Genomic DNA, 20,082 nt, shown 5'->3' on the forward strand with positions numbered 1-20,082 from the left:
TATATTAATATGTTTATCTAAAAAATATTAGAACTTGTTGATCAGGTTCAATAGAAAGAGAGCTCATATGAAGTATCTATTAATTCATTAGATTATCCAAATAATACCAAATATATAAAGTTTTTTGTTGTTAAAATACTAGCAAAAATGACCAGTGTATGTATGGTATCCCTTCAAGAACCAACAGTGATCATTTGAGGAGTAGTTGAGTCAGTTGAGCTAGCGAGTGTTTGATTGGTGTGTGCTGTTGTTGTTGTTGACGTGTGGTTTCTGGCAGGGCTGTCCTCTCCTGGGTCTCTAAAGAAGCCAGCGGGGAAATTCGATTTCAGCGCCCTGTCAGCACAGACGAGGTCCCCCCGAATGGCCTTCACACACCACCCGCTGCCCATGCTGGCAGGCGTGAGACCAGGTGAGACAGACACACTCCAGCAGGGAGAGAGAGAGAGAGAGACAGAATGGAGGGGGAAAGGAGGGATTTCAAGTTTTAGATTGCAGGCTTCTGATTGGTCCCAAAGTCCCATTATGGCACCACACTAGTCCAAAATTGCCCTCAGTGGCATTTGATTGGCTCTAAACAGTGGTAAGTTATTAATGGAGGCCTCTGATTGGCTGGGCAGAGAGATAGGGAAAGTAAGGAGCTGCCATAGTTCGTGAACGGCACCATCCATCCACGTTCCCTCTTGCTCTCCATCTTTTCCTCTCTTCTCTCATCATCATCTCATCCACAGCTTTTACCTTCATTTCTCAAGTGTGTTTTTCTGGATGCTTTCTTCAAATGTGTCACCTACATTTTATTTTATTTTTTAATTTCATTTGAATCAACTTATGCATCATTGCATGTAGATGTCATATTAAAGATGTTCTGTGAAATCCTGTGCACATACAGTGGAGTTTAAAATTCTTGCTTGGTTTATAGAATCGATTTTGGTTCTCTTGATAACAGTTGTTAAATGTGCGGTGTGGATGAAAACCATACTAAAATACTCTGACAGTGTTTCTCGCACCACTGTTCAGCTGAATTTGCTGTGGAAATCTGTGTAGCCAGTGTAGTCCAGTTCCCAAACAAATACATCTTTTGAGTCGGTTCTTTTTAGTCAATCTTAATCATTCAAAAAATCTAGTTTTCCACAAAAATTTACTGTATAGAATTCCTAAAAAGAATAAATGATAAATCAAAGTTCTCAAAAGAGTCAAATTGCAACAAGATCCCTACTAAAAAATATTTTCCTCCATTCTCAGGACACATATTCTACTCTTTGTGAAGAACCGCACTCATTTAACAATTAAACAACAGTGTGCAGAGCTCTCATCTGAATTTCAGACGGTGGATTTGCTCATTTTGCTCTCATTTCAAACATTCTCATTTTAACATCCTTGTGAATAAGCCTATATTTGGTTGAAGAAAAGAGAAGAAGAGGGATGGAGACATAAACGGGGGAAGCCATGAGGGAATGTTTAGAAAGCTTCCTAATGTGTAACAGATGCGTGACCAAGAAGAGACTCATATAAAAACTGTACGTTTCGCTCTCTCCGTTTTCAAAATTAGCCAGTGAGCATGTTGCTTGTTATACAGACATGTTGCAGTCGTATTGGCACAGGACAAAATGTGAAGGAGAGCATGTGTATGTGGGGGATGATGATTGGGGGTGCTCTTATCGGGCTCTTCTTGGCAGGCACACTCAAAGCGGCATGGAAATCCAGTCAGTAAAACGATGATATTCAGAGGCATTAAGATCGCAGTCTCAGGCCGCTCCAAACGTCTCCATTCCCACCCAAAGGAGAGCGATTCAGAGCTCCCTCCCGTGTTCTCCCTGACGTCCCAGATGTTTAATCCCATCCGATGGCCCTGGGAAAAGCACAGAATTGCTATCCGTTCGGGTCCGGCTGCAGCTGGCGAGCCCTAATCAAGTAAAGGTCAGCGGGACAGAGAGCAGCGGCTTTAAATGGATTATACGTGCGTGTGACTATGGAGGTTTTTCTCCGGCAGACGCTTCTGGTTAGATTATTTATGTAGAGTCAGACAGTGGAAAAAGCAAGGTTTGTGTTAAGCCGGGAGACGAGGGCAGACTGCATGCACATGAGAAAGACCGTCTCGCTGCCGTTTCTAATACGTTTGTGTGAGTTATGGATGGATGTTGGCTGCTGTTGTGAGAGAGATACTGTGGTTTGCTTTCTTGAGTGATGAAGAACTCTTTGGAGATTGAGAAGATATAATTTTTGTTTGTGTGTTAAGGGTGTTTATGAGTGCGTTTGTTTCTGTGTGTGTGTGTGTTTGTTGGCACCCCATGTGCCTGGCTCCTGCCCAGTACCTAATGAGATTAAGAAGACTGAAGAAAAAGAGGGAGTTGGATATAGACAAAAAAGAGGGACAGGATGAGATAGATAAGAGGAAAAAGAGGATGATGGAAATGGCGTTAAAAGAAACAGTTCAGCTAAAAATGAAAATTGTGTCATCATATATCCTCACGTCGTTCCAAATCTGACTTATGTGGCTTACAAAAAGAGATGTTACGCAGAATGTCCAAGCTGCTTTTTTCCATACAGTAGAGGTGAATAATACTATAAATAAATCTCATTTTTGAATATATTCAAATAGAATACAGTTATTTTAAATTGGAATAATACTTCAAAATATAACGTATGTATTTTTGAATAAATTAATGAAGCATTGGTGAGCATAAGAAACTTCTTTCAAAAACATTTAAAAAAATCCTACTTCTTGACTTAATAGTGGTTTTCTTTAAAAAGTTCCTCACACAAAGCTATTGTGTAAATTCAGAAGACTTAACGTGAAGCACATGAGTTGTATGGATTTCTTCTCTGGCACTTTTTCGTCCTTTTTGGAGCCCCATTTACATTCATTATATGGTAAATGAGGATGAATAAATGTAAAATAAATAAATAATGTCAAAAAGTTATGCTATTCCATTAAGGTTATAACACTATTAAAATGTGACCCTGGAACTTAAAATCTTAAAAACTTAAGTTTATTTATTTATTTTATTTTTTTAAAATAAGCTTTCCATTGATGTTTGGTTTATTAGGATCTGAAAATATTTGTCCGAGATACAACTGGTTGAAAATCTGGAATCTGACGGTGCAAAAAAAATTCAATACTGAGAAAATAGGCGTTGAAGTTGTCCAAATGAATTTTTTGCAATGCATATTACTAACCAAAAATTACGTTTTGATATATTTATGCTAGGAAATTTACAAAATATCTTCATGGAGCATGATCTTTACTTAATATCCTAGTGATTATTGGCGTGAAAGAAAAATTGATAATTTTGACCCATACAGGGCACTATTTTAATGATCTAAACACAAAGTGTAAAGCACTTCTTTCAAAAACATTATCTTATGCATTGCAATCATTTAATTTTTAATATTTGGTATTTTGTGTGCTGCAGTCCATCCTTGAGTTTAATAAGCAGCATGTACGTTCCTTCAATAACAAAGAAAAATCATTGTGCCAGACTTTAGACCAGGTTTGAGCAGTTTATGGTGCAGTTTATTTTCAGCTCCTTACAATAGCAATGCGCCTGAACACACCTCTTTTTTAGACCAGCACGCCCATGGGTGCAAAAATGAGCACAAATGCATTTGCTAATTAAATGACGTGGTGCAGGATGGAAAAATGCAAACGGCGCCGGACTGAAACTAGCAAACACACTTGCGCTGCGCCTTGCATCGCATGGCGCCGGGTGTATGATAGGGTCCACAATGTTTTTTTGGCTATTGCTTCAAATATACCCCAGTGACTTAAGACTGGTTTTGTGCTCCAGGGTCACACTCACAAATGTGGGAAATTGAAGAATTGAGGTTTATATGAGCACACACACGAATGCTAATATCCAGTACAATATTACAATATTCTGTGTCTCTTACACACTTTGCTCACTTTCTTTGTGTCTTTCTCAGGGAGTCCACGTGCCTCAGCTTCTGCCCTTCATTTCCCTGCTCCTTCCATCATCCAGCAGTCCAGTCCATACTTCACCCACCCCACCATCCGCTATCACCACCATCAGGACCCGCTCAAAGAGTTCGTCCAGTTCGTCTGTGCTGACGGCTCCGGGCAGCCAGGGGCACAGGTAACACACACACAATATCATGATTAACACAGCACCAGTGTGGACACACACACACGCACACACTCACTGACACACATCTCTGCTAAAGTCCCTCTCTTTCTCCTCTCTTCCTTTCTCTTTCTCTTCATTATCTTGACAGTCTCCATTTATCTTGTTTTGATTTCAGTTTCATCGCCTCATTTGTTATACAAAGTGTCCAGAAACACTAAAACACTTGTTTTAAACAGATATGGTAGTGTCTACAATGATTTCTTGTTATATTTTTCTTCATCTGGGTTTAAAATCAAGGATTCATCATATGGTTGTGATGAAAATGATCTGAAAAGTTACATTATAAAAAAATAAAAAATATTACACATGAAAAAAAAGTAATATTAACCTCATGTATGTTGGAGAGAATATTGCAGTAACGATTAACTGTGGAGACTGAAATCAGAAATTGTATAGCGAGTTTAGAAAAATGTCTGTTTTGCTTTTCCCATTGTTTTTGCATTTTCCAAAACAGATCTATACTAAAAGGGCATGTTTCATGACACTTTACTAACTGTGCATGTGTTTATTAATTTTTGAATGTGTCTGTGCATTTGTAACATTCCAATCTCACCCTTTGTGATTGCACTCCTCCACATTTCTGTATCTGTGTGAGTGTGTGTGTGTGTGCGTGTGCCTCTTTCACCCCCTCACCATCTGTATGTGTGTGTGTATCTGCAGCCTAACGGGAGCGGTCAGAACAAACTGCCCAGCTCCTTCTTACTGCCTCCTCCTCCTCCTCCGGTAGCGCGGCCGGTGCCGATGCCCCTCCCCCTGCCCGAGCACAAACCCAGCCACACACACCCCGAGAGCGGAGGCGGCTCTCCGGCCTCGCCCTGTAAGTGTCCGCTCAAGCACCAGACCCACCAGAGCCCTCGAAAACGTCCCATTACCGCTGCGCTGAAAATAACTCATCCATTTTTCGAGTATAAAACCACGATTTTTGACCATTAGGCCTGAAACATATCCTACGCAAGTACGCAGATAGTTCTAGCTGTGTTTCAAAATGTTTCAGAGCACATTGGGGCCATTTGCATATTTTTATCTTCTACAGTCAGTTTTCTTTATTTTAGGTTAGTTAAAGGATTTACATGTTCATTATAAGATATCTGAATAATAGGCTCAGCTATTTTATGGATTCCTGTTTGCATACTTGCGTAAAGTATATTTCTGTCTTTAGATGCCCTGCTCTTCTGCATCTGACTTTTTTCTTTGTTCATTTTTTCTCATTCTATTCCCTTTTCATCCTGTTTTTTCATTTATTTATCCAATTGCAATCAGTCACTGACATTTCATTGGCTGAATCAAAGCAAGAACACCAACCAATCACTCCCATAGATCAGCCTCCCTCCACAACACTCTCACTTTTCATTTTCCTTTCTTTCTTTTCTTCCTTCAAGAGATCAAATTCAGGGCAGCTGGCATGGACTCCAAACAAACAAACAAACAAAAAATGTATGCCCCGCATTCAGCAAGAGCGCCTTTCCATTGACACATCAAGCTAAATACAAAAAGGAAATCTGTGGAGACGTGCAGGTGAAGGGATTTTGTGTCTGGCAGTGTGTGAGAGCAGGCGGCACTGGGTTGTGGGTCTTTGCTTGGGATGTGTGTGTGTCGGGTGCTGTCAGCAGGGCGGCTGGGCAAAAAGAGGAGCCTGGTTGAGCAAATCTATGAGAAGAACATCCCGTCCAGTTCTCCCTTCTCACTTGTGAATGTTCTTTCTCTTTCTGTGTTTTTCCTCATTCGTTCATTTCATATCTATGGAATGGTGTATTGGTCTCAACCTGTTGCATCCCTTCATTTTTTATCTTTCATCTTTCAGAGTTTTTACACACACAGCAACCTTTTTCAGTCATATTAAGAAAATAACACACACACACACACACACAGACATACACATTTATGAACACTTATGCAAACATATAAATTTTCCTCATATTCCATGGAGTCCACTCCGCAAAACTGCCCTGAATTTGAATTTAGAATTTTAAAGTGAATTTTGTGTTTTCAAAGAAACAACAAACAACTGCCTCAAATTTAGAAAATTTGAAAGTATAAATTAATTTTCAATTTTGGCATTTTTCACCTGAACATTTTTTTCATTCAAATCCTTGATCCCAAACTGCAGTTTAATCTGCATCAGCCATTTATCGAAACCCAAAAATTGTTAGCACACACTGAGCACGCAAATATGGTTATCATAGTACTCCAAGGAAAGTAATACATTTTCTATAAATCGTCATTAATGGTCGTCTAGAATAGATGTGTCATTAAAGGCAGCAGAAGACAAACTCCATTAGATGTTTCAAAAAGAAAAAAGGTCAACAACAAAACATACCCTAAAATTAATATTAAATAATAATTCCAATCTGTATGTTCCATCCCTGCTGGTTGTTTTTTAACTTACTGACTGGTAAACTGGAACTTTGAAATGTAAAAAGAGTTTGCTCTCATAATTGTGTATTTTCATAATCAACCAGCAGATGCTTATTGGCCAATTCAAACCAGCCAAACCTTAATTTCTTAATTTACTCTAACAGATCACAATCCCATTTAATGCCACAAATGCGCACTTCACATTTAAGTCACTTGCTTATTTTACATTTTAATGCCAATGATTCAAATATGAGCTTCTTACTAAAATCTTTACAATAAAAACACAAGCATCACAGCTGTGAATGCTGACAGACGTGTGTGTGTCCCAGCAGCATACCCAGCGTCAGGCTCCTCAGCTTCCAACAGGTTTGTCAGCATCGGATCACGGGACAACTTTCTGAACATCCCACAGCAGACTCAGGTACATACATGCATGCAGATTTACTCTAGGGACATGTGTGGCATGCTGTTGATTAGCTTTCTATTTAGATGATGTGTGTATACAATGGGAAACATGTTTACAGTAAGCAAAGTTTCATTTGAAGCTTAGCAAGCAAGATGAGGAGTGTTTTGTCCATTTTGATTTTACTCAAATAAGGCACGTTTTTGCATTTAGACCCTCAGGCCTGCTTTTCTGGTAGGCTTCCATTGAAAGTGTATTTACTGTAAACATATGTCCTCTTTGTTTTATTCAAGCTGAGGGTGAGTGTATTTTCTAATCATCATCATGTTAAAGATGTGGTGTGCAGACATTAAAATGCCCAAGAGTATTCCTTTAAATTGAAAATCGGCTCTTCAGTCCATCCATCAATCCTGTGTTTTTGATCAGCGAGTATCGTGGGTCTGAGCGTTGTTAAGTGCATGTGGTTGGTAGCAGTCAGTGTTTCTCTGGGGGTTTGCTGAGGGACACGCTGCTCATTTCAAATGAATTTTGTGGCCGTGTTCCCACTCTCACCAGCTACAAAAACCACAAGCACTAACAATAAGACCATACACATGAAAACAATCATTTCCTCCTCCTCCTCTTCACTGATTCCAAAACCAAATGTCTTATGATTCATCAGATTTATTATGTAAGCAAGTATGACTTTACAGTGTCCTCTTTTGTTTCTGCATACACATTTACACACTTGCAAGGTCCAAAATATACTTTTTGCCTCATCTGTTAAGTTATTTTGAATTACTTTTAGTACGATTGAATACGGTAAATTTCTAACTGTAAGTTTCAAACTTAAAAAAAAAAAAGTTTGGGGTTGGTAAGATTTTCAATGTTTTTGAAAGAAGTTTCTCAGGCTCAAAATACTGTAAATAATTTTTTTTTATTAAATTATTATTTTTTTTTATAAATTATATATATATATAATATATTATTGTCTTGGTGACTTATTGCAAATAATATTCCACACATGTGCCACCACATAGTGATCTAAAGGGGAAAAACTCTTAGACACATCCTAGTAAACTTCAGGTAACAGCGTTTGCACTGAGGGAAAAAGTTGTAAGAAGAGAAAAGGTCCAGTTCATTTTTAACGTACGGACTGAGCATTGGCCTAGTTCACATGTGTTATATGTAGTTTTAACACGCAGATCTATGCAAGAGAGAAAGTCTGACATACTGAGGAGAGAGAGAGAGAGAGAGAGCGAGACAGACAGAGAAGAGGGTGACACGTCCGAATGTCTGGTTTCCCTCAGCAACCAGACATGATGTCATAGGTAGTTGAACTTGAACTTAAGGAGAGAACTTAAGAAAAAGGATGGACCTCACTACTGAAGACACAGTGAGAGAGATAGAAGTATAATATGGGTCCCACAGGGATCAACAGATTCTAGAACTTCTATTGAGTCAAAAAATCAGTAACCTTCTTACGTCACATATTTCTCTTTAGATACCATCTAAACACTATATCTATTCAAAAACAGCAGGGGTTTAGTTTAGCCATTTATTTTGCCGATGGAAGCGGTGACATAAACAGCGATGCTGAGCTCTCTGAGGCTGAGCTGGTCTGTAGAGGTGGTGTGTGTGTTTATATTGTGACCACTGTCCTCTAGTGGTTATTCTGAGAACTGCCACAGCATTTCTGTTGAATCATGTGAGATGTCAAACTGTCAGGAAATGTCAGAAATAGTTCACTCGGCAGAAAAAAATAATTTTGAAGTGTTTGGATATACTGTCCCTGCCTTCATGTCATTCCAAATCCACGTTTCAAACAAATATTACAATGGTGAATTTCAAGACTAGAAAGGGGGTTTTACTATTGACATTTTGGAGTCTAATGCTCGCCTAGGCTGCATTTATTTGATCAAAACAACAGTAAAAATTTTTTTTATATTTTAACAATTTCAAGTAACTGTTTTCTATTTGAATATATTTTAAAATGTAATTTATTCCGTGATTCAGATCTGACTCCAGTCTTCAGTGTCACGATGCTTCAGAAATCATTCTAATATGATGATTTGCTGCTCAATAAACATTTTTTATCAATGTTGAAAACAGTTGTGCTGCTTGATATTTTTGTGGAAACCTTGCTTACCGACATTATAAAAGTCTTCACTGTCACTTTTGGTCAGTATACTGCATCCTTGCTGAAACAATTATTAATATATACAAATAAATAAATAAACATATCAATCCCAAACACGGTCATTATTTGCTGAAAACTCTTCCTTCAAAACTGTCCACTGTATATTTCAAGTCTGTGTATATACACATATTGCACATTTTTAAGAGCAAATAAATTCTGCTAAATTTTTCCATGGAAGAGAGAAGTTTTGGGATATGAGTATGAGGAAACTAACATAATTAAAAAAAAATTAAGCAAACTTTTCTTTTTTTAGATCAATTCAATAGAAAACTAATTTACTCAGACATTTAAACAGGAATTGGTTATGAAACATTAACAAAGGTTATTTTTATGAACTAAAGTTATTTTTAGGGTGACTCACATTCATTTCCTTTTCTTACAGTCATGGTTCCTTTGACGAGACTTTTCATGAACGACACAGACACAAATCCACAATGAAAACTGGAAATGGATTCACAAAGCTAAGTATGGAACTTTCCCGCAGGCCCCCCCTTAAAGTCTCACTCACACACACAAAACACACGCACAGATACACACTCGATTGCCCAAACTGCTGACACCCTCTTTGGATCGAGGGATCTGGAAGACTTCATCATTACCCTGCCAGTCTGGATAGCTCGGAGAACAAAACAAAGAAATGACACACTGACGCCATCGTCATCTTCCTGAGACATCCAGCACATCAACCAACCCCATTTACCTTTCCTTCATTTGTTCATCCACCAGTCATATGCCATGTTGAGGAAAATCCATCTCTTCCCAGTCAGAACTCTTTAGAAAATTAAATCATTAAAAATGGACCTTTGATGTCGGACACATGTGATTGGATGGAGAGACTTGGCTGAAGCCTTCTGATTGGCTCAGGCTTAGACTTCCTTGATTTTGGTGATGCCCTCTGTTCCACAGTGTGAACTCGGCATCCTCTCACTGTTTACCAGTTGACAAGCAATAGACTGTGAGCAAAACAACAGATAACACTAACCCAGTGCATTTCACCTAAACATATGCACATATGGTCTTAGATTTGTGATGTGGAGTCAGGCTACATGTTTGTAAGGTAAAGCACACACAGATGAGCAATACACACATCAATGACAGTGCATCACAGCATCATATAGACAGCTGATGACAGGAATGGGAAGGGTCAAGCACGAGTGACTGTAATGTCAAGCTTGTGACTCATCATTTTTCATTTTGTAGTGTTTTAAATGATTAAAAGGCCAGTGATTTGAGTCATAAAACTGGTTTGCATGAACTAATGAGGGTGCATTTGGTGCATCCATCTCTGACCTCTTCACTACCGTCTATCGATCAATGCTTGTGCATCAGTATCCTACAGTCGACCCTGCAAACAAGGGCTTCTTCTGCTTTACTTTGCATTTGGTTTGGTTTTGCAGTATTTTTTTTTAATTTTTTTTTTGGTGAATGTCAAAACTTTCCAGGTCATATTTCACCCTAAAACCAAATTTCTAAAATTATGTTTTGAAAGTAATAAAGAAATATGATTACAAAAAAAACTTCATCAATAACATTTAACAGTGAAATTATTTTCCTAATAATCAAGCCAATTACTGTGCTGTAATGCAAAGCATTTTATTTGATTATTATTATTATTATGTTATGATTACTGACTGTTTACTAGTTAGAATTATGGATGAAAATGTGCTTAATTGTCATAGAAATATAGTTACAATGCAGTCAATTTCAATGACCCAAAAATGGGTTTTGATTCTGGGATGTGACCTGGATATGTTTTTGTGACGTGCCCATTCACTTGTGTTTTTTAAATCTGGTTTTGTGCGATTTTAGTTTGTATAACGTCAGATTGGACTGCATGTGGAATTGTGCTATTTTGTTTTTAGAGTAACAGGTTAAGATCAACTCTCCTTCAACTAGAATGTGACTAACAAACAAACAGACAATCTCATCTTTCCCTCTTAGAGCTTAATTAATCAGATGTTTTAGATAGTTATTATGTCGACAGTGCTCTGCCCTTCCTGTCAATCATGTTTTCCATCACTTTACAGTTAGTTTGTATATTTACCATCAGTTTTTTTCCTCCACTCCTCGGTTTTTTGTTTCAGTTCACAGGTACAGCCTGACTCGCACAACAATCTACTCACGGCCGACTGCCATTATATTTAGCCTGTCAGCACAGTGGTCAACTGAATAAGATACATGCACACATACACAAACATTGCACAATGACACACACCCACTTCCTTAAAGGACAAAGGGAAACCTTTAAACTCAAACCCCTATATCAAACATGATTTTACAATATGCACCCTATTTAAAGTACAGTGTATTTAGCTTTTAGGTGAACTCAAAAAACAAAGTCATGTTTTCAGTACAAACACTCTAAACCACTGACCTCACTAAATAACTGGACTGCCTGGCTGTCAATCACATTGTCAGGGACTCTGATTGGCTGAGAGCTGACAATTTCATAATTCACTTGAAACGCATCAAAGTGCCTCAGTGTCCCCTTTACATGCAATTCAGGGTCTTCACTTCATGTATAAGCTACAGAAAATATGTACAATATGTATCATGGACTTGTCAAACATCAAATAAGCAACTGCAAACATTATATTTATAGAACATATCGTACTTTTACTGTGTGTGTGTTTATATATATATATATATATATATATATATATATATAGTTCTTCCGCTGTGAAATTAGCTCTATGGCAGTCTAGTTATTTTTTGACCTTTGACCCGAGTCAGTGATGTCATCAGAAATGTCCAAACATGTTAAACCCACAAACATCGTATCATCTTGTCAGAACCGCCAGGACTGTCGGATCAGGTCAGTGCAGATCAAAAACAGGACACAAATACAGCTTCAGAGCAGAAACTAATTTTTCAGAGAAATCCAAAATTCTCTTTGTTGAAAAGTGTTATTATTGAGAGGGAAAAGAAGTTCTTTGTGGACTGAGCCGTGTGCAATGTGTTGGGTAGATATCTGTGTTTGTCTTCAGATTTTTAAGAAAGCGAAGCAAGTGAAAAAAAAAAGACAAAAAAAATTAAGTCTGCAAGCTCCTGGACTCTAAACACAAGGGCCACAAAAAGAATCCCAGTCTTTCAAAGTGTTAAAGAGGGGAAGTTAATTTTTACTTTTCATTTATCTTTTTTTAATGTTTTATTTGTAAGCTTTTGTTTTTAAACTATTCTAGGGGAGCCGAAGGAATGATTTTACAAAAGCAAATGTATTATGACAAAAATGAAAGAAAAGAAATACTGGTGCTTCTGATACTCATATGCGAATAATACCACACCAGAACAACTGTTTCTGACGAGCCTCTGTTTCTCTCCTATTCTCTTTTGTATTTACTAAGGGGGGTTCATATTTTTATATATATATATTTTGGTTCTGACAAAAGGCATTTTATTACAACCTTTAAGAAAGCAGTGCCCATTCTTTCTTCTTCAAATGGTGCATTCAAATCATGTCAGAAAGATCGTATTTATGAGTTGAAAACAAAGGAACGTCACCACAATGTCATAGCAATTGATGCAGCATCTAAATTTGTTAAAATGTATGAAATTATATATACATTACATTTGCAATAAAGTTGCATAATAAATTATGATAATACTCCACAATTGCAATATAATGCACAACGATTCTGTTCACAGCACCTCCATGAATTGAATAAAAATCAAAATGCACACCTGATACGCATTATTTATTTGCCATTTTTCAGAAGAACAGTAGAAGGGGATTTAAACACACTTGAGGACATCACAACTCGTAAATACGAACATTCCCGGAGGACTTGAATGTACCATAATAGCAGATGAATATGCAGAAAAGCATGTCTTGGTTGGAGGAACGGCTATAATGAAGCGTCACGATTGAGAATAGAGTAGAGGGTTCGTCACATTCACTCTGGGCTTCATTTAGAGAAGATTGTATCGATGTTAATGTGAGTAGGGTTTTGTTCATTGTAGTTTAGAGCACATGTGGTTCAAGATGAGAGGCAAAAAACGCATCTGGAAAAAAAAAACATTCAGTGCCCCACGGCCACCCCGTTATCATCCTGGAAACAGTTCCTGTAGCCTATGTAAATGAGCTCCCATAGTGTTCGTGCTGTAGTGTATAGGTGAGCATTTAAAGGTTGAGCCATTTAAAGTGCCTTTTGTTCACAGACACCATCTTGTAAATGATGAACACCCATCTTTCTCCTTCTGTGCTTTTCCAAGCTGTAAACACAGTGTATAGTATTACAAGAAAATGGATGTGATTTCGTTCTTTTATTGTACGATGATTAAAAAAAAGGGTCCCTTTTTCTCTGTACCTGTCTTTATCAGTCTCTCGCTCTTGGCACCGTAGATGTCTATCCTTATCTTTCCTCCCTCTCCCTACTTTTGATGAAAAAATGTTGAACCTTTTTCTCTTGAGCAAGATGTTGTAAACTCTGTTATATCCCTGTCTGTATTCTTCACATGTTTATATCATACACATCTCTTGCTCTTTGGTCAAACGCAGTGAGCTCTGAGTTGAAGTCGACCCAGGACCGGCTCCGCTCACCTTTCCTAAATCTGAGACCAGCAGTACCGGTGTGTCTTGGGAAGCGGTGCGGTCCTGGTACCAAATCATTTTGGGCTGTCGGTGGAGAGCGCTGAACCAGAAGATGCACAATAGCTCTGTCGTGTTTATTTGTGTGTATTTATTTCCATTTTAGTCATAATTCAAAAGTCTCTATAAAGCACCTTTTAGTGGTTGAGACCAGCTGTTTAAATTACTTGCCCGATGATTTACTAATTGCACCTTATGCATCGATTAAATCAGAAGACATAGTGCACTTAGAATAATATATGACATGCATTTACAAGTACTGATCCAGATGTGGTGGCAGCTTTGTAATCTATGGTTGGACTAGTAATAGGTTACGTTAGCAGTAAAATCTTCCCTACATCCACACTGGCTTGTGTCAGTATTATTAAACTTTAGTTGCAAACTTTTATTCACAGTCTACCCCGATTTACCCATGCATATCTACCCAGATTGTGTTTCCAATTTGCTTGTTTTGATACAGAAGCATCTCTGTTCCAGCGCTCTCCAGAGCCTCTGGCAATCTGCATGTGTTATTTACAGATTCTTTTCCATTATAAAAAAACTACAATGTTTGTAAAGAGCAGCACCTGATTGAATAAATGATGTTCTTGACTGTACAAACATCCTGATATCTGCTTGTTTTATGGTGAGAAATCAATGCCACGCTATTAGACTTTTCTTGGCAACAAGATTTTATTGTTCCCAGGGGAGTTCAAGCTATAATAAATCAACTGATTAATTACTAAAAAAAATTAAAAACAGGCCTACATGAAATCTACATCCACAAATCTCTGCTGATTTCACCACATTAATACATCAAATAATTGACTAATACAATATTCGGCCACCAATAAAAACAATGCATTGACCAAAAATTACGTTTTTATTTGTAATTCCCAAAATCGGCTAGGTCAGACTTCATGTAGGCTTGCTGATAACTGTCTGGCAGTTTGGCCACTACGTTATAAAGGAGCGAAAATAATGTTACGGTGAGCTGCTGCCATCTGCTGAACCTGCTGTAAGAGGAAGACTTTACTCTCAATACATGAACCACTGTCAGCTTTACACCAACATGATTCAAGAAAACCTCTCTTTGACAGGACTGAAGAATTTGAGCGGCCCAGAGTATCATCACGCTGTAACAGGTCTCTGCTTTTGGCTTCGGAAGTACAGTGAGCTCTAGTGTGCCAAAAACCTTTGTTGCTTTGTTTTACAGACAGGCTTGTCCTCTCGTATTAATATAAGCAGAGCTAATGTCTAAGAAAAACTATTCTTATGTATATTTGAGATTTGTTTTGCTTCAACGGTTAACGGAAATCAGTTTAAATAAGAAGCTTTTAAGGTCAACATGAAATCGACTATTTACGTTTAGTGCAATCTTCCATCCAAATAACTTAAACTGTCAGGCCATAAGCAACAAATCCCTCATTTTTGTCAATTGAATTTCCTCTTAAACTTTCAAATACACCAGATTACATGAGTTAAACAGCTTACGATTGCCTTTTCATGTTGACCTTAAATAGGACACATGACCTATTGCGTTTCTTCCATTCAACTACATTCAAACCTGTACCGATCATCACTCTGATTATGATATTTCACACAATATGGATTCATTTACAAAACAGCATCAATTTAGGTCATTTGTTTTGCTGAGAATATTATAAAATGCTGTAGTTTGCACAAACGGTTTCGTATTTCAATGCTGTTATCACATTCATCAGAGGTGTGTGCTGGGAAAAATACAGAAATATCTCAGATTTTAGAGAAATATATAAAACCTCCATTAGACACAATTTTTTTAATCCTTTGCCCAACTTAAAAAAAAAAAAAAAAAAAACATACAAGCAAAGGTGTGTGCCCACATCTAACCTCCTCAGAACCCATAATACTACTATAAGAGCGTTTGCTTTCAATTGATGCTGATTAAGTTAATATTCTCTAAGGGAGCGCGTATTCACGCGTGCAAGCACACTTCTTTAACATGCTAGAGTGCCCCAAATGCGGTCAATTCCACTGGAATTTCTTCACCGATTGATTGGATCCGCCCCATCCCCAACCAATCTGAGAGTTTCCCTTTGACTAGTAAACTCAAAGAAATAATGAGGGAAACCGGTGCTCCGAGTCGATGCAGCGCTTGTGTGGTGGAGGGGGTAGGGGCACGTGGGCGCTCGCTCTGCGGCTCTCATTCGTCCTCAAAATTCTGATTGAGAAGGAAGTTTGCAGCCAGATTCTCATTCTTCTCACAGGCGAAGTACGCCTGGACCACCAGAGGTTCAGAAAATCCCAGAGCTTTTAACTGAGAGAAAGACAGACAGGCTCGATTATTTGCTTTCCATTTGTGTGACTTAAGTTTATTACAGTTAACTAAAAATATTTAAAAAATCAGTTTTTTTGGTCACTTGAAATAAAACAAACATCTACTGAAAAAAAATTAAATAATAATAATAATAATATATATATAGCAAACTTTAATTCCAGCTGGACGGTAATGAGACAAAAATATACCTGGAATAAAAGTAAAAAAAAATAATAAAAAAAAACTACAAGACAGTCAAAAGTTTGCAATAATTAATTAAAATTAATTTTTGAAATAATTCTCACCAAGACTACACTTATTTGAACAAAAACATTATAATTAAAATAAAGTTTCTATTATAATAAAATATAAAATGTAATTTATTCCTGTGATCAAAGTTGAATTTTCAGAATATTACTCCAGTCTTCAGTGTCTATTAGAGTTTCTGCTAAAATATTAAGCAGCAAAACCTGTTTTCAACATTTTTAATGAAAATAGACAGATACAAGCTAATTCAAACTAAAAATCTCAAAATAGCACTGGTGTGATGTATCACAAACTAAGCTGCAAAAATGGGTGGAAGTTAATATTGAAGCTCTTAAGGTTATTTGGGGAACTTCATTCAAACTCAACAAAAAGTATTTTCAATATGGTACAAGCAAACCTGTCTGGTCGGATGGCGTTCACTCACCCGATCGATGGCTTCTTTCTCTTGTGGCGTCACTGGGATGTAACCCTCAGATGCCGCTTCATCATGTATCGCACCCAGATCTGCAAACTCTCCGCCCTCGCCTTCACCCTCAGCCACTGGTGCGTTCACCATCTGCATGAAGAGCTCCTGATGCTGTCTGATTTGCTGTCAGTGAAACATGAGCACACTGTGAGTAACAGTACAAACGGACTCTTGTGAGGCTTAGAGCTGGAGATGTTGGCTCACCTGCAGTAGTTCGGGGCTGTCCTGTCCCAGCTGCTGCAGGAAGGCCTGCAGTAAGGACGGGTTCTGCTGGATCACATGCCTCATGCTCTGGAACTGCGGCTGAGAGCGCAGGAACTCCAGCGGATTCTCACCTAACACAACATCAAGCGCTCGGTCACCTCACCAGTCTGTCTTTATGCTAGGTATGGCAGTATATTGAATACAGTCAATTTATTTCCTAATGACAGTAATATTCCAATGATTTGAATGGGTTTTAGTTGACTAAAATCATTACATGCCTATTAAAAGTAGATTAAATTACAATAGTAAAAAATGACATTAAATTTTCAGTTTCAGCATAGAGTTTTTTCCTATTAGAATGTTTTTGCAAAAAAAAAAAAAAAAAAAAAAACATGGCATACAAATTATTAATTTTGTGCTAATGTGTGTGAATGACTTTTAATTGTTTTATTGAGAATATACATCACCATTCAAAAGTATGGGGTTAGTAAGATTGTTTTTCTTTTTTATTAATTTTTATTTAGTAAGGATATATTAAATTGATGAAAAGTGACAGTACTGACATCTATAAATATTTTAAATGAATGTGCTTCTTTTTAACTTGAGATTGCATTAAATAATCCTAAAAAAAAATTAAACATTAAGCAGCAGAAATGTTTTCAACATCGATAATAAGCAAATAAGAATATTGGAATGATTTCTGAAGAATCATGTGACATTGAAAACTGGAGTAATGTGCTGAAAATTCAGCTTTGATCACAGAAATAAATAAATCACTTTAAAATATATTCAGAAAACAGTTAAACTATTTTATCAATATTACCGTTTATTGTAATTCTAATCAAATAAATTCAACAAGAGACTTCTTTCCAACTCCAAACGCTTGAATGGTGGTGTAGATTGTTTAAAATCATTGTTCCTCTCATTTGAGTGACCTTAACACCTTTGAAGCACATTTATCTCAAGCCCCATCTCACCTTCTGTGGGCTGTGTGTCTGTGGGGAGCTGAGCTGGAGCAGGTCTGGTTTCCTGCACTGGGACAGTAGGGATCCCCTAAGACAGGACACAACAGTACATCAGACTCACAAACTTGCATGGAGTGCTCTTAAAAAATGACTGGCATAATAAATGCATTTGGAAAGAGAGAGCATGAGAAGCATGTGTTTGTATGACAAGCAGACTCACATTGAGCAGATACTCCACAGCGCGGTGAGGGTTGTTATAACTGGCCCTGAGTGCAGCCACCACTTTCTCTCTCTCATAGCCCATAGACATGATATTTGAGAGCATGGCGTCATACTCCTGACCTGTGACTGCAAAACAGTGTACATGAACGTCTGGCAGACAAAAAAACAACGGTTTATTAATGAATGATTTTTGCATTACCTAGTGTTGAAGATGCATCTTCCCCATCAGCAATAAGACCTGTGTCACTGCAAATCAAACATTATGATTAATGATGTATTTATTGGAGCAGTCGGCACTAGTTTTACAGTACAAAAGCTCTGTGGTATACTTTTGGTATTGAGGGTCATTTTAAATCATATTAAGCAATGTATAATTTATTTTTTTCAGATTGCCTCTGCTTGAGTCTCACCCGTCCGGGCTGTGTGCAGGCGAGATGGTTGCAGGAGGGTCATCTAAACACTCGTCCCTGGGGATTGGGATGGCTGCAGGGGCTGGAACAGGAGGAGGAGGAGAGGAAGAAGAAGAGGAAGGTGCAGGGACAGATTTGGGTGGTTCTGAAGGTGGAGCGGTCGGTCCTGGTGCTTTTGTCTGGACAGAAAAATTTAATATATTTTAAAAATTTGGCCTAATCTTGTCAAATTCATTTTATTTCAGATGACCAGTGGTTAAATCTCCCAATTCTGACCTTGGACACCATCACCACCACGAAGTTCTTCTCGTCGATGTTGTACTCCTTGATGGGCGTATCATCCTGCAGGATTTTCCCAGCGTAGATCAGCTTCTGTCCCGCAACCGGAAAACTTTCTTGGCCCTTCTCAGCCTCAATTTTCTCTTTTAATGCCTTCACCTGAGTCAAAACAATCATTACTATTTTTAAAACTCAGTGGCAAGTGTTGATTTTTTATTAACCGGGTGTGCGGAGTGATAAGATTCCGTTAAAACTCCCACCCAGGGGACACTCCTCCAATAATAGACCATGCAAAATACCACATGAATAAATATGCAAACAACAAACAAATCAGAAAAGGACTTTTTTTAGCGACAAGAATGCGGAAAATATACAATTACAGTGTTTAATATCATAATGTGTATTCCCAACACTTCATTAAGCTTTAAACTACATCTCAAATGACAAGGGATCAACTCATAATCATGTTTATATTAATTAACCCATGAACTCTGAGCCTGGTTATGTTAAAGCTTATGTTAAAATCATACATTACATCATCAAAGGAAAAAAACGCATGGATTTTAAGCAACAAGACATGCTCTGCTAGCTATTTTAAGACTGTCTTTTTATAATACTGTTATAACAATGATGTTATAATCTTTAAATATAATCTGAATCTTAAAAATTTCCCTATAGTACACAAACCTGACGAACTAACTTTAAATTGCATTTATCTCTCTATATATTTAAATAACTATCTATCGCCTGACACGCCCAGTGACTCATAAACGCCACTTAAATCGCTCGAAATATGCTGCTTTCGTGACTAGTCGTTCGCTCAGATTAAGGTTACTTCTACTTGTAGTTAACTTGTTTAATTGAGCGTGAGAAAACGCGTGAATACCGTCTGCTCATCGTCGATGTCTATTTGAATGGTCTGCTGCTGCAGAGTCTTTAGTGTGATCTGCATTGCTGTTTTCTCCGCCTTTGTCTTCTCCTTTCTTCTCGATTCGGGCCCTTTCAGAACTTTTATATCCGAAGGAAAAATGTTTTGACTTTGAAAGAGAGGGACCGGTTTACGCGTTTACAGATGTAGCTCTCTAGCTAGCAGGCTAAACACGCGTCTGTCAGGTGCGCTGCGTCCGTTTCTTCGGTGGTGGGCTGCGGAGGAAGTAGTTCTCTGACACACCGCCATCCCTCGGAAAGGAGGAGAACGGCAGTTTGAATTCGTTTTTACCTTAGAGCAGTGGTTCCCAACCTTTTTCAACTCGCGGCCCACACAACCAAACACATTTGTTTGCACGGTCCACTGCAAAAATTAACTGACTCCGCTATTGTTGGG

The 20,082-nt window shown here is 37.9% G+C and overlaps 2 protein-coding genes across 9 annotated transcripts in view; one reads left to right on the forward strand and one right to left on the reverse strand.

Moving 5' to 3' along the window:
- Positions 1-13,120, forward strand: part of LOC113101074 (nuclear factor 1 X-type-like) — an 86,197-nt gene extending 73,077 nt beyond the window's left edge. For 2 of the 8 annotated variants that reach the window (XM_026265531.1, XM_026265530.1), the window contains 5 exons: positions 278-409; positions 3,922-4,091; positions 4,803-4,959; positions 6,830-6,918; positions 9,462-13,120. In XM_026265531.1, coding sequence (XP_026121316.1) covers positions 278-409; positions 3,922-4,091; positions 4,803-4,959; positions 6,830-6,918; positions 9,462-9,476 — 563 coding nt within the window. In that variant the 3' untranslated portion in view covers positions 9,477-13,120. The other 6 variants (XM_026265536.1, XM_026265533.1, XM_026265529.1 and 3 more) reach the window with 5 other exon arrangements.
- A 1,197-nt stretch (positions 13,121-14,317) lies between these two features.
- Positions 14,318-19,914, reverse strand: LOC113101075 (UV excision repair protein RAD23 homolog A-like). Its single transcript, XM_026265538.1, has 9 exons — positions 19,645-19,914; positions 18,756-18,917; positions 18,480-18,658; positions 18,269-18,315; positions 18,068-18,195; positions 17,860-17,935; positions 16,883-17,013; positions 16,637-16,801; positions 14,318-15,945 (listed from the first exon to the last, which is right to left on the reverse strand). The coding sequence occupies exons 1-9, from the start codon at positions 19,708-19,710 to the stop codon at positions 15,832-15,834; spliced, it is 1,068 nt and encodes a 355-aa protein (XP_026121323.1). The 5' UTR covers positions 19,711-19,914; the 3' UTR covers positions 14,318-15,831.
- Between the last annotated feature and the right edge of the window lie 168 nt (positions 19,915-20,082).

The sequence above is a fragment of the Carassius auratus genome, unplaced genomic scaffold (assembly GCF_003368295.1).
Source record: "Carassius auratus strain Wakin unplaced genomic scaffold, ASM336829v1 scaf_tig00217487, whole genome shotgun sequence".
Classification (NCBI taxonomy): Eukaryota; Metazoa; Chordata; class Actinopteri; order Cypriniformes; family Cyprinidae; genus Carassius; species Carassius auratus.

Bases quoted from the DNA above. Each gene is read 5' to 3' on its own strand.
- LOC113101075 (XM_026265538.1), bottom strand. From the start codon at position 19,710: ATGCAGATCACACTAAAGACTCTGCAGCAGCAGACCATTCAAATAGAC. The intron at 18,316-18,479 runs GTGAGACTCAAG...TTTGATTTGCAG, and splicing joins CCTGCACACAGCCCGGACGG to TGACACAGGTCTTATTGCTG. The intron at 15,946-16,636 runs GTGAGTGAACGC...TCTTTCTCTCAG, and splicing joins AGAAAGAAGCCATCGATCGG to TTAAAAGCTCTGGGATTTTC.